The sequence below is a fragment of the Papaver somniferum genome, chromosome 2 (genome assembly GCF_003573695.1).
Source record: "Papaver somniferum cultivar HN1 chromosome 2, ASM357369v1, whole genome shotgun sequence".
Lineage (NCBI taxonomy): Eukaryota > Viridiplantae > Streptophyta > Magnoliopsida > Ranunculales > Papaveraceae > Papaver > Papaver somniferum.
In genome coordinates, this window is record NC_039359.1 from 158417394 (window position 1) to 158430342 (window position 12949).

At 35.7% G+C, this 12949-nt stretch overlaps 2 protein-coding genes and 1 non-coding gene across 5 annotated transcripts; 1 reads left to right on the plus strand and 2 right to left on the minus strand.

Moving 5' to 3' along the window:
* The first annotated feature begins 4812 nt into the window (after positions 1-4812).
* TRNAR-UCG lies at positions 4813-4886 on the plus strand. Its single transcript has one exon. It is a non-coding gene; the product is annotated as a tRNA-Arg (tRNA).
* Positions 4887-5305: 419 nt separating this feature from the next.
* On the minus strand, positions 5306-7343 carry LOC113349558 (heat stress transcription factor A-7a-like). 3 transcript variants are annotated; one of them, XR_003360255.1, is made up of 3 exons: positions 7002-7343; positions 5831-6622; positions 5306-5533 (listed from the first exon to the last, which is right to left on the minus strand). XR_003360255.1 is itself a non-coding variant. In XM_026593532.1 (2 exons), exons 1-2 carry the CDS (start codon positions 7341-7343, stop codon positions 5882-5884), a joined length of 1083 nt encoding a protein of 360 aa, XP_026449317.1. In that variant the 3' UTR covers positions 5306-5881. The 3 variants fall into 3 exon arrangements, 1 of the variants encoding a protein (XP_026449317.1); XR_003360254.1 differs by having other exon boundaries at positions 5651-6622; XM_026593532.1 differs by having other exon boundaries at positions 5306-6622.
* Positions 7344-8133: 790 nt separating this feature from the next.
* LOC113349559 lies at positions 8134-11714 on the minus strand. The gene is made up of 3 exons (XM_026593533.1): positions 11409-11714; positions 8967-9066; positions 8134-8519 (listed from the first exon to the last, which is right to left on the minus strand). The coding sequence occupies exons 1-3, from the start codon at positions 11668-11670 to the stop codon at positions 8444-8446; spliced, it is 438 nt and encodes a 145-aa protein (XP_026449318.1). The 5' UTR covers positions 11671-11714; the 3' UTR covers positions 8134-8443.
* Positions 11715-12949: the final 1235 nt, after the last annotated feature.

Here is a 12949-nt window from a genome sequence, read left to right on the forward strand (position 1 = left end):
TATTTTAGGGTTTATGTCAGAACTTTATGGTCTCTACAAGCTCTGGAAATCATACACATAAACAGAGAAATCGTAGCACCCAATTCAACAACAATAGCAAGAACAACAACAATAACTTCTTAATTCAAGATCCGCATCAAGAAAAATTTTCAACTCAAGAAATTATGTCGACTTTCGCTGGAATTAGTAATTCTTGTTCTTTACCTTTTACCAACATTATCAATTTTGTGTCAATGAAATTAGATGGATCCAATTACTTATTATGGCGTGACCAATTTGAGGGAGTTTGATCTCCACTGATCTTTTTGGATATGTTAATGGTGAGTTAGTTGAACCACCACAGAAGTTAATTGTTGATGGAGTTGAGACTATTAATCCAGCATGGGTTTCTTAGAGAAAATTAGATGGATTTTTTTCTACTTGTCTTAAAGCAACATTTACTGAAACCATTAGTGGTGATGTTCTTGGTCTTGGCACCTCAAAAGAGATATGGGATTTCTTGAATACTAACTTTAGAACTCAGTATCTTGCTAGGAAAAACATGTTAAGAACTCAATTACATGGAATTAGAAAGGTAATCAGTCAATTGTAGTTTATCTTCAAAAGATAAAGTTCATTGTTGATTCTTTGGCTGCAATTGGAGAAAAGGTTAATGATGCTGACTTAATGATGTTTGTCGTGAATAGTTTGGGTCCTGAATATGATGTGTTTGTTATATCCTCACAAAACAGAGAAACACCATATAATTTTGGTGAATTAAAAGCGAAACTCTTGTCTCATGAACAGTTTTTGAGTGAAAGACAACATCATCATGCTGCTATATATGATGCACAAAATGACACTGCTATGTATGAAAGAAATAATTCAAATGGTCATAACAGAAGAAATGGTAGTGAAAATGGTAGAAACTACAGGTCTAGTCAGTATCAGCATGGTTCTAGTTCAAATGGATCTACTGATTCAAGCACTAATTCTAATGGAAGACCTTACATTGACTACTCAAAAATGTTCTGTCATATATGTAAGAAAAAGGGTCACTTGGCTACCAGATGCTTCTTTAGATATCATCCACCACCAACTGGAGTTTCAAATCCTTCTAATCAAGCACACTATGCACAATCTGATACTGGTGCAAATGGTCAAAGTAGTGCTATTAATAACTCAAGTTCTACTCACCAATGATGAGCACTTAATGATGAGCCAACTACTTCTAGTACTGTATGGATTACTGATAGTGGTGCTTCCACTCATATGACTGGAGACAAGGCTTTACTTCAAAATACTTCTGATTATAAAGGCAAGGAGCATGTTTAAATTGGCAATGGTAAGAAACTGTCCATTTATATTACTGGTAGTACAGTTCTTAATGCTTCAAAAACTAGTTTTAGGCTAGACAATGTTTTGCATGTTCCTGAGATGAGACACAATTTATTGTCAGTAACTACCAGAGACAATGATTGTTATATCACTTTTGATCCATATGGTTATGAAATAAGAAGCTTGAAGGATCATGTTCTGTTAGCACAAGGAAAGATGATAAATAATTTGTATCACATTACCTCTACTATGATGCAGTTTGGTTTTTCATCTCTTGTATCTTCCTTAGATACTTGGCATAGTAGGCTTAGTCATCCATCTTTAAAAATTATTCAAAGTCTTAACTCTCATAAAAACATTTTTCTTAAAAATTCTAATTCTTCTTCTTCCTTGTGTCATCCTTGTCAACTTGCTAAAAGCAAGAGGTTGCCTTTTCAATTATCTTTATCACATGCTTCTTCTCACTTTATTTAGTGCATTGTGATGAGTGGGGTCCTGCTCCTGTCACCTCATTGGCAGTATAGATGCTATATTCTTTTTGTTGATGATTTTAGCAGATTTCATTGGATTTATCCAATGCAGCTTAAAAATGAGTCTTTACAATGCTTTCAGCACTTCAAAAACTTAACTGAAAATCTTTTTAAAAACAAAAATAGTAGCTTTTCAAACTGATGATGCTAGTGAGTTAGTTAAAGGTCTTTTTAAATTTTTTTTGGAAACATCAGGCATTCAAATAAGAATCTCTTGTCCTAAAAATCCAGAACTGAATGGTCTTGCTGAGAGAAAGCATAGACACATTACTGAAATGGGAAATACTTTGGTTTTTACTACTTCTTGTCCTAAAGAATACTGGTATGATGCATTTTTAGCAGCTACTTATTTGATCAATAGAACTCCTACTCCAATTCTAAATAATCAATCTTCTCTTGTACAATGAATGTCCAGATTATTCATTTTTAAGAGTTTTTGGATGTATTTGCTATCCTTTTTTGGGTCACTCAAGAACTGAAAAATTGTCTCATAAATCTGTGAAGTGCATTTTTATAGGATATAGTACTTTGCATAAAGAGTACAAGTGCTATAATCCTGATACTAAGAAAACTTATATCTCAAGACATGTTATTTTTGCAGAAAATGAATTTTATTTTCCCCCTGCTCTTGAGTCTTCTTCTTCTTATTCTCCAATCATATCTGATAATTCTTCTTCAACTTGTCTTGAGTCTCTTCCTTCTTCTACTATAGTCACTAGATCAAAAAGTGGTATTTCTAAACCCACATCTTTTCCTGACCATGTTTTATATCATTCTATTACTCATCCACTTCCTACTGCATTTTCATCTTTACTTCAAACTCCTTCTGCTCCAACTAGTTTTAAAGCTGCTATTCAAATACCTGATTGTCAAGTTTCTATGAAAGATGAAAATGAAGCACTGCAAAGAAATGGTACATGAGATTTAGTTGATCCAGAACCACACATGAATATTTTAGGTTGTAAATGGATATACAGGGTTAAATTAAATTCAGATGAAACTGTTGATAAATTAAAATCTAGAATGGTGGCACAAGGTTATAATCAGCAGGATGGTATAGACTATGGTGAAACATTTAGTCCTGTAGTTAAGTCAACAACAGTTAGAGTTGTTTTGTGTATTGATGTTCATAAGGATTGGACAATAAGGCGATTGGATGTGTCAAATGCATTTTTGGATGGTGATTTAACTGAAAATGTTTATATGAAACATCCACCTGGGTTCGTCAGTAAATAATTTACTCATAAAGTTTGTCACTTGAAGAAAAGCTTGTATGGACTGAAACAAGCACCAAAAGCTTGTTTTCAAAAATTTAGTTCTGCTTTGATTTCTTTTGGATTTGTTAGAGCTGTATCAGACTTCTTTATGTTTGTTTATTTTACTGGATCAGAATTGATGGTGCTCTTATTATATGTTGATGACATTATATTAACTGGTTCATCAAATGCTCTTCTTGATAAATTGGTTCAGTTTCTGGCTTCATCTTTTTCAATGAAGCAGTTAGGTGATTTGCACTATTTCTTAGGCCTAAAAGATATAAGAACATCAGATGCTATTAAGCTGACACAGAAGAAATACACAGTTGAGTTGTTATCCAAGGCTAAAATGACAGAATGTAATCCATGCTCTACTCCTTTGGCTGAAGGTCCTAGAATTTCAGTTACAGATGGTACCCTTTTAACAGATGTTACATAGTATAGGACTATTGTACAAATGCTTCAGTATCTTTGTTTAACAAGACCTGATAATTCTTTTGGGGTTAATTATGTAAGCCAGTTTATGCATGCTCCTACTGAGTTACGTATGCAGTTAGTGAAAAGAATACTAAGATATCTTAAGGGTACAATTGGATATGGTATTACTTTGAAAAAGGGAGATGTTGAAACATTAACAGCTTATACAGACTCAGATTGGGGAACTGTCCTGAGACTACAAGATCAACAGGGGGTTATGCAGTATTTTTAGGTTCTTCTTTGGTGTCTTGGTCTAGTAAGAAGCAACCCACAATATCTAGATCAACAACGGAGGCAGAGTATAAGTGTCTTTCTGCTGTTACTGCTGAATTGGAATGGTTATCCTCATTGTTTAATGAACCACATATTTCATTAAAGCTGCCAATTACTCTGTATTGTGACAACACTAGTGCTATATACTTGTCAGCTAATCCAGTCTCTCATTACAGGACAAAACATATAAAGATACATTATCATGTTGTCAGGGAGCTTATTGCGGATGATTTTCTCATTGTTCAGCATATAGCATCAGAACAGAATCTTGTTGATTTGTTTACAAAAGGTTTATGTGCTCCTGTTTTTTCTTCACTACTTCAACAACTACTTGGTTCTTCTTTTTCTGCAACTACAATATGTGAAGACTCAAACTCTATTTCTACTGATTCTGTTGATGATACTTCAATTGAGAATTGTCAGCTTGCTGTGTCTTGCAATTCATTTTAGATGTTTGTGTTGAGGTCTTGTAATAAGTAGATGTTTGTTATACTGTGTTTTTCTGTTTTTCAAACTGATAAGTGCCTGCAATTATCAGTTTGAAGGGGCTATTAGGAATATTCAGTATTGTCAAAGTTAAATCAATTGACTTTGACTATAGAGGTCAAACTGTCTAGACACATTAAATATGTCTGAATTGTTTATGTAATATCTTATATTGTATTCTTCTTACACATTCAAATATAGTGATAATTGTTTTCTCTTCATCTCTTTCTTCTTGAATTCATTCTTCAAATATCATGAGAACCATATCAATTCTCACTTTTGAAACAAGAGGAATACAATTAGTTCACTTTTCAAGACGAGGAAACGTAGGGGTACTCCACGGCAAGACGAGGTTACATTGTAGAATGAAAAAACGATTGTTCCGTTTTATGGTATCCTCACCGACTATGTCCCATGTGAAATTCAGAAGAAAGAAAGGTTTGCATTGGGCAGCTACATTGTCTGTCAACAAAGACCGCATAGCGCAGTGGATTAGCGCGTTTGACTTCGGATCAAAAGGTCGTGGGTTCGACTCCCACTGTGGTCGGAATATTTTTTACCCATTCAACTCTATAATTTTACTTGGCAAGAGGTTCTCAACAAGCTGAGACCAGTCAGATAAACAATTTCGACTTCAAAATGTTACAGGGTCTGTAAACAAGCTTGCAAACTTGGCTAATCGGCCGCAGCTGCCAAGCGAACTCATGAGCTGCGGCGGCCGATTGTCAGGCATAAGTGCTTGCAATTCAGGCGTCAGTGCACAAATATAATATCCAAGTCGGGAAAGGAAGGAAAAAAAGAAACCTAAGCCAACCCATTATATGATGAAGGCAGGATACCATGTCTCAATAGTCTGAAATTTGACCAATAAAAACAGTTCTAATTACCAGCCAACAGAAGAAGTAAATACTGAACCTAATCTGTAATAATGCAAAAATTCAAGCTTTAACAGAAATGAGCGTTATTTTACTGATATATAAAACCCCAAGTTAAACAATTTTATCACAGACCAAACATATGATCATTACCATTATAGACTTATGACTCTTCTGTACATACATAAATGCGCTAATTAAGAGATTAATCGAGTAGTATTACCAAATACAGAGTATGCTCCCCAAGTCCCTTTGTTTTCGCCTCTATCATTTTCTGCTGAATTATGTTACTATGTTCTCCTGCATCACCTCATCCTACCTACAAAACCAAAGAAAATCCTGACAATGTAATCGATAATTTCTTCAAATCTAAGCATTCTTCATAATCACAGCAAAGCTTCTATAACAACCCATCAACACAACTGAAGGCACATACAGTAGAGCCTGGATCAGTGCATCCCTTTTAGTTTACTTCTCCATCAGCAACCAACAACCCCTTTATTGCTCTATATGCCACGAGCCCGATACTTATCCAGTTTATATACAAACACGAGTATTTTTGCCTCAACAATCAGTTTCTTATGTATGAAATAGTTCAAGTTCGTGAAGTACCCACGCTGAGATTCAAGTAGATTTGCAAAATCCCATTCGCACTCATCAATTTTCTTCATGCCGTCGATCCAAGATAGGCCATTTCCTCCACTAAGCCATGTACACTTTTACACCAAAAATCTTCAACCTCAGCATCGATTTCCAAAGGAGAATGTCCGTCAACATTTTCAGCTTTGTTAGCACCCATGAAATCATCAATCAGCAATTCATTCCAATACTTATCATCTATGTCACTTGAGTTTGCATTAAATGTGCCAGAATCCATCTTCTGGTTTTGAGTAAGCACATTATGTTCATGCTCAACTGTATCCATCGCAGCCGAAACAAGTTCATTTTGAAAATTCTCAATGCTTCCAGAGGGTGGCAATCTTCTCTTCTTAGCAACTCCACCAGTTAATTCTTTCTTCTTCTCACTCATTTCAATCAACTGTTGGACAAAAGCAGGATTCTTGAAAGCTTCAGCTAAAAACGACATTGTCAGTTGCTGTTTTCTTTCTGTCCCCTGCAACCTTTCTTGAATAGACACTAATTCGTCCAGCGAACGCTTTTGCTTTTCTCTAAGATTCAGAATTTCAACCATTAGATAGCTTCTTTCCTTTCGCAATGTATCCACTTCACTCTCTAATCCAAGTCCTCCTCCATACTCAACACAACCATCAGTACCACCACCACCTCCTTGTTGCGTGTTCTTCGAAATATGTCTCCTCCTCTTAATATTCTTCAGTAGGTGTTTCTGTCCTCCTAGAAACCATTCATTTGCAAATTCCCACTTCTCTGAATCAACCTTGCGAAAACCCTGCAACCATTACACATCAAATTATGCACACATGGGGCCATTATACCAAAATCAAGCAAGAACAACTGCAACAATTGAAACCCAACATCCAAAAACATACATTTTCATCTACAAATTATAGAATCATAATCAAATGAGCAACTAAACCCATAAACCCTAGAATCCACAACAAGATACTAGTCCAGAAATATGACCAGCTTAGAACCCCCAAAAACATGATAATTCAACAAACCCACAACCAGAATCATACTCTACAAAAACCTAAAAGTGCAATTCAGGCATAATCCAAGAAACCCATGATCAAAATTCTTCCAAATTCACAAAAACAACAAGAATTATAATCCAAGAATAAGAAAAGAAAATCAGTGATGATACTTACATAAGTGTTGAGTTGGCGAATGAAACTAGAGAAATTACTGTGTTTAAAGAACTTGGGAAGAAGAGTAGTTGAGAAATCATGAGAATCCCAAACAACAAAACTATTACGAGCTTTACTCCATGAAACAATTGAATTAGTATGTGGATCTTCAACCATATCATATGTTTTTGTCAAAAATGGTGGAGGACCAATTTCATGTAATCCTTCCATTGGCAATACCACCATAGAAGAAGAAGATGCTGTTGGTCGTGGTGAAGCTGAATTCAATGAACATACACTACTACTACCATCACCAACTACTGTGACAATATCCTCCTCTTGTTTCACTGTAACCCCTTCCATATTAAAGGGTTCTTGTTAAAGGGTTTTAGAGAATTTTTTGTTTGAGAGAGTCAAAAAATGTGTGTGTGTGTGTGGAGATTGGAATTGGAAATGCTGGAGAGTGGAGAGGAGGTTTGGTTTCTCTGTTTTATAGAGTGTGAAATAGGAAAGAGGATTTATGTGCCACATTTCATTGAAAGTTTTGCCATTTGTAATGGAACTTGTGCCTTTTGGTGCCACATCAAACCCCTTTTGGGCTTTGCTCTCTCTTTGAATGCAAATCTTTTGCTGAACAACTGTTAGTCTCTCTGTGACCCACCTTGCAGCTGCACAAGTGTGTGTGCCAGAGTCTATCTTTCCTATCAGAACAAAGATGAGATTCTTTGTAGTCATGCAATATTGCAAAATGACTTGGTGAGATGTATGAGATTCTGGAGGTTGAAACTGAAAGAATAATATTTAAGAAATGATTTAGATGTGTGTCATGACATGTGTGAGAAGGAATCTGAAACTACCTAAATCGGTCTGACTCAGTGATGAATCGGTCTGACTCAGGTTGTGACTCGGTTGATATTGGTGTAGGATAAGGACAGTAGTCAGGACATGTGTCATTTGCAGTTTGCTGATGTGGTATCCCCTCCACATGAAGTGTTTCTTTGTGTTTTTGAACAGCATTTCACATGAATTTCACATGGTTGTATTTTGCTCTTTACCGTTGTCTGATATGGGGTTGACTCATCATGTATCTGACTGATGGCATGTATGCAAAACAGCCAAGTGCAACCATTGATTACAGGAAACATACATGAAATGAAGAAAAAAATAAAATTAAACATATAATCGAAAGGTATTGGAAAAACCATCTCATTCAAGAAGTAACAATCCCCTTAAACAGTGAAGATTTAAGTTTAAACAGTTCAACCAAAGCATTTTCACCATCTGACAAAGATAAATAAATGGGACATTCCATCTTGACTTTGAAGCACATAGCTGGTTGAGTTACTGCAAATGAGTAAATAGTATCTACTGATTTACTCTATACACCAAGTAAGTGTTGAGTGTTCAAGCCGGTGGAAGATTTAGCCTAACATTTTCTTGGACCTTTATTGAGAAGCTTTGAGTTATATCACTGTGATCCTTGATCGACCCTTTGCTACTCTGCGTGCAAGGACTCTCCTACCACCTACTGTCGCCTTGCTGTTTGCGAAAGAAGAAGAGAAGTCAGTGGCATAATAAAATGATATATAGGATAAAGTAAATCCTGCTTGGTACCCCGAGTCACAGTACTCGTGAAAAAAAAACAAGTGATCTTAAAGTAGGCTGCCATGCTAGAAGATGATTCGATTTTGAAATTGATGCAGATTTCAGATGTGTCAATGTTCTATGAAGTGTCCCATCATTTATGGTCCACAACCCTGCACAATCTATCATGTAAACAAAAATGTTGCTAGCCCAAATTTAGCACCCCATAATAGTGAAGTCAATCTGAAATTTCTAAATTAAACTATTATCAGCTAGTTGAGGAGGAAATTTTTGATAAAGCTAGAAGTTGTAGAATAGACATGAGTTTTAAAATGGATAACTAACATGGTGATAACTACCACAAGGAAAGATATAAATGGCAAGACTAAGAGTGCAATTTACCGGGCAAAGAATCCATGTCTACGCTTACGCTTGATCGTGCTAGGTTGGTATGTCCGTTTAGGAAGCAAGGACAGTGGCTCGCTTGAGGAAGAATCATCAACTGTGAAAGAAAGAGATGAGACAACCAATTAAAAGGAAGGAGACAAAACAAGAAAGAAAATGTCATATAATTTAATGTGGGAGCAATCCAACTCTAGATGCTAAGGAGTCTCTCTTTCGGATTTTTCAGCATGGTGAAAACTTTTATTATAATTGCACTTCTGGTTTATAACCTAATCAAAGATGAAGAAGGCAAGATTCACAAGCAACTTTTTCACTTGTAAGGTTCTTTTACCTTGTCCAACGCCTAGGTAATTGGTTCATTAAATCCAATACTGACAAAGATAAGTTTTACAACTTACTAAGCAAGAGTAAACCCAATAAAGACAACAGTAGCAATACTAAACCTAAGTATGAGCCATTTTCTGACAAAAACTAATGCGTGGGAGATAACAAGAGATACTGATTCTTCTGCCCGATCAGTCCAACAAAGTAAAAGAAGAAAAAAAAAGGAAAATTGATTCCTTTCAAACAAACTAAAACAGAGGGGGATTTTAGTTACTTTTCCATGCTTTCTAGCTGATAAAGATAGAGGAGTGCAAGGGTTCTATTGTTTTGTTTTATATAGGCAACGGGAGTTAGTGGGTTTGAATCATAATGTTTGTGGGTGATCATTGAGGTTTTGATATTGATACACACTTTTTCAAGTGTTTCAAAGGGAAAAAGTCACATCCAAACAAAAAGATCTCCATGATAAGAAAATGGAAATGCTAGCATTTTTCCCACTCTTGTGTGACCGATTTCCATAATTAGCTAACATTGGCTATCACAGTGGTATCAGAGTCCATACTTCATAGAGTCTTTATGGACTCTAGATTGATACAGAGCCGCCCCTGCAGCAAGGCTAGCAAAGAGTTGCATTGGGGCAGCTCGGCTCAAGGGTAGGCAAGGTGAGATGCAAAAAGTAGTCAACCTGGCTTGAACTTCTAGGGAGACGCAAAAAGTGTTCAACCTTGATGAAAGAAAAGTTGAAGACACCCACCAACTCTTCCCCTTTATCATCCAATTCATATAGTGCTGAGTAACAATTTCAAAGTACTAGGTGCCCAACAAGGTCATACCAGATTTACCAATTTCAACTTTATAATGACATAATCTTTATGACGTTACTGGTACACGGCTCTCAACAAACAGAGACCAGATTAACTCATATTGGTACAAGGTGTGCAACAAGCTGGGACCAGATACACTATTAACCGAGCTTGCTAATCTTTTGAGTCATAATTTAGATAAGATTTTTAGTTGTTACAGCGTGCCTATTTTCTAAGAAACGCGGCTATTTCTTAGTTCACTTGTAAGGTTTTCTATACCTTCTCCAACACCTAGGTAATGAGTTCACCAAATCCAATACTGACAAATATAAGCATTACAGGTAACTCAGCAAGAGTAAAACCAACAATAACAACAGTAGCAGTAGTAAACCCAACAATGAGCCATTATCAAATAAAAGCTGACGCATAAGAGATACTGATTTTTCAGCTGGTCAGTAAGAATCTCGATCAGTCAAACAAACTACAAGAAACACAGAAAATGCTATGAACTAAGTTCCTTCCAAACAAAATAAAAAAAAATGGTTTTAATTACTGTTCCATGATTTGTAGCTGATTAAGATAGAGGTGTGCAGGGTTTGTTTTATTTTACATAGCAGAAGGGAGCTAGTGGGTTTGAATCACGATGACTGTGGGTGGTCATTGACGTTCTGATATTGTTAGTTATATACACTTTTTCAAATAAGTTTTTAGGGAAAAGTCAATCCAAACAAATGAACTGCACGATATGAAAATGTGCTAGCTTCTTTGCAGTCTTGTGTGACCAATTTCCATAATTAGGTATAGTTCAGAAGTCCATCTTCATAGTCGTTATGCAGTGTTGCTAGAATACTTATTGACTTCCACACTAACTATAAATGAATTTCCAGTTGAAGAATCAGTAACTCGCGCCCGAATGTCTATCAGTCATGACATAATCTCATAACATGTCCCTAACCTATAACTCTCAGGCAATGAAAATTACAATCTAGAAGTCTATACTCCCTAGTTAGACCGTGGATCAGTCATCACTTAACCTTATTACTCATCCCCACAGTTCCAATACAATTATAAAAAAAATAAGCTAAGGAAATATCATCAGATTCCATGTGAATTTGGGTTTTTCTTAAATCATTATTTCAGTTTGCCCCTAACATTCATACACACAAATCAATAGATTCCATAACTAAAAAACTAATAGAAATGAACAAGAAGATCCAAACTAATCCCCTAAAATCCTCAAACCAAAAGCAAAACTAAAAATGAATGTCCATGAAAAACAATAAGAGAACTGAAAATTGATAAAGGGGAGTACCTTCAGGTAAGAAGAATCGAAGAGAAGGAAGCCCACAAGGATACAAAAACCCTTGATAAGAAAGTCTATTCATGATTTCTTCTTCACTTTCTGGGGAATAAATCCTGTTGTTTTGAAAATTTTGAAAAGATGGGAAAAGATTTGGAGTGATTTTCTGAGTTAACAACAGTTTTTGAGGTTGTTGATTCAGAATGGGTTTCTGTGGATGAACCAGGAATTGCTTGATTAGTGAAGTAGAAGCTCGAGTTAGGGTTCGAGACATTTTTTTTTGATTGATTTGTTTTGCTAAAACCCTAGAATTTTATGTATTTCGGAAGAGAGATCTATAACGTACACATAGGAGTATAGAAATAGCTTAAGTTTATAGACACGTGTCACATACAAATGTGCGTTTGAGTTTGAGATGAGAAAGTTTTAGCCATTACCGGGCGAGGGTTTCAACGGCCCTTTTCCCGATCTGTCCCTGTGTTGATGTCTTTTTTCCCCGATCTGTCCACGTGCTGAGATATACCGGGAATGTTTTTCATTAATGGAAATCCGAGGCTACAAAGAGTTTAAGATCGAAAATAAGAGAATACAAAGGAGCAAAAACATATCGTAAAAGTACAATAGCGAGAAATCCGACAAGAAAAAAAGAAAGATTACCGAAATAAGACAAATACAAGTATGAATAAATGTCTTGATGACTCATTTGTTACATGGAACTAGAGTGTTCGGATAGATATAGAAGTTACAAGCAAGATAAGTATGAATAAATGTCTCAAAGAAGGACATAGCTTATTCAACTTGCAGTCGATGTAGTAGTCAATATAGCCTCGAATCCAATCTAAGGGTGACCTGTCATATTTGTTACATGAGACTAGAGTGTTTGGATAGATATAGAAGTTGCGAGCAAGATGAAAAAGGTCGATCTTTTTGCTTTTAAGAAGTCGTTCTGAAATACAACTAAACTATTTTTTTCTTTTTATTTCTTAAAGTCGAAAAACTATTTCTGAATGTAGATCCAAATAAGCTAAAAATGTTTACATGTATGAAAAATAGTATTAAAATTAACAAGTCTTTTTTTTCTTGTGATTTCTAGAGTATGTGTTATTCTTGAATCTTTCCTCCTTATCCCATATAACCACTTTTAAAGCCTATATGGTTCCACTCAACTCTGTTAATGATTTGGACAATAGGCTCTGAATCGCACTCGGAAAATAGGTTCTAACAACTATAGAGAGTATATATATGCACATAACTCGATTGAAATTTTGGTTTTGATTACCGTTGCTACTTTGAGTATGGTGAGTATATTCTGCGAGAATTTTAACAATGTTGGTGTACAATTAATAATAATTCAGTCAGGGATGCTGGTTGGTTGATACAGTGACATCTCGACAAAATTCAAATGTGTCATCGTATTTAAGAAAATGATTGAAAACGTCATGATACTTCATTTCGGGTGTCTGAGTCATGGAATTTAGCTTAATCGGTCAACCATTCTAATGGCTTGAAAACGTCACGATACTTCATTTCGGGTGTCTGAGTCATGGCATTTA

Coding starts and splice junctions, on each gene's coding strand:
- LOC113349558 (XM_026593532.1), bottom strand. CDS start 7,343: ATGGAAGGGGTTACAGTGAAACAAGAGGAGGATATTGTCACAGTAGTT. Junction 6,623..7,001: donor TTCGCCAACTCAACACTTAT/GTAAGTATCATC, acceptor TAATGGTTGCAG/GGTTTTCGCAAGGTTGATTC.
- LOC113349559 (XM_026593533.1), bottom strand. CDS start 11,670: ATGTCTCGAACCCTAACTCGAGCTTCTACTTCACTAATCAAGCAATTC. Junction 9,067..11,408: donor TCGATTCTTCTTACCTGAAG/GTACTCCCCTTT, acceptor TTTCTTTCACAG/TTGATGATTCTTCCTCAAGC. Junction 8,520..8,966: donor AGACATGGATTCTTTGCCCG/GTAAATTGCACT, acceptor TTTCGCAAACAG/CAAGGCGACAGTAGGTGGTA.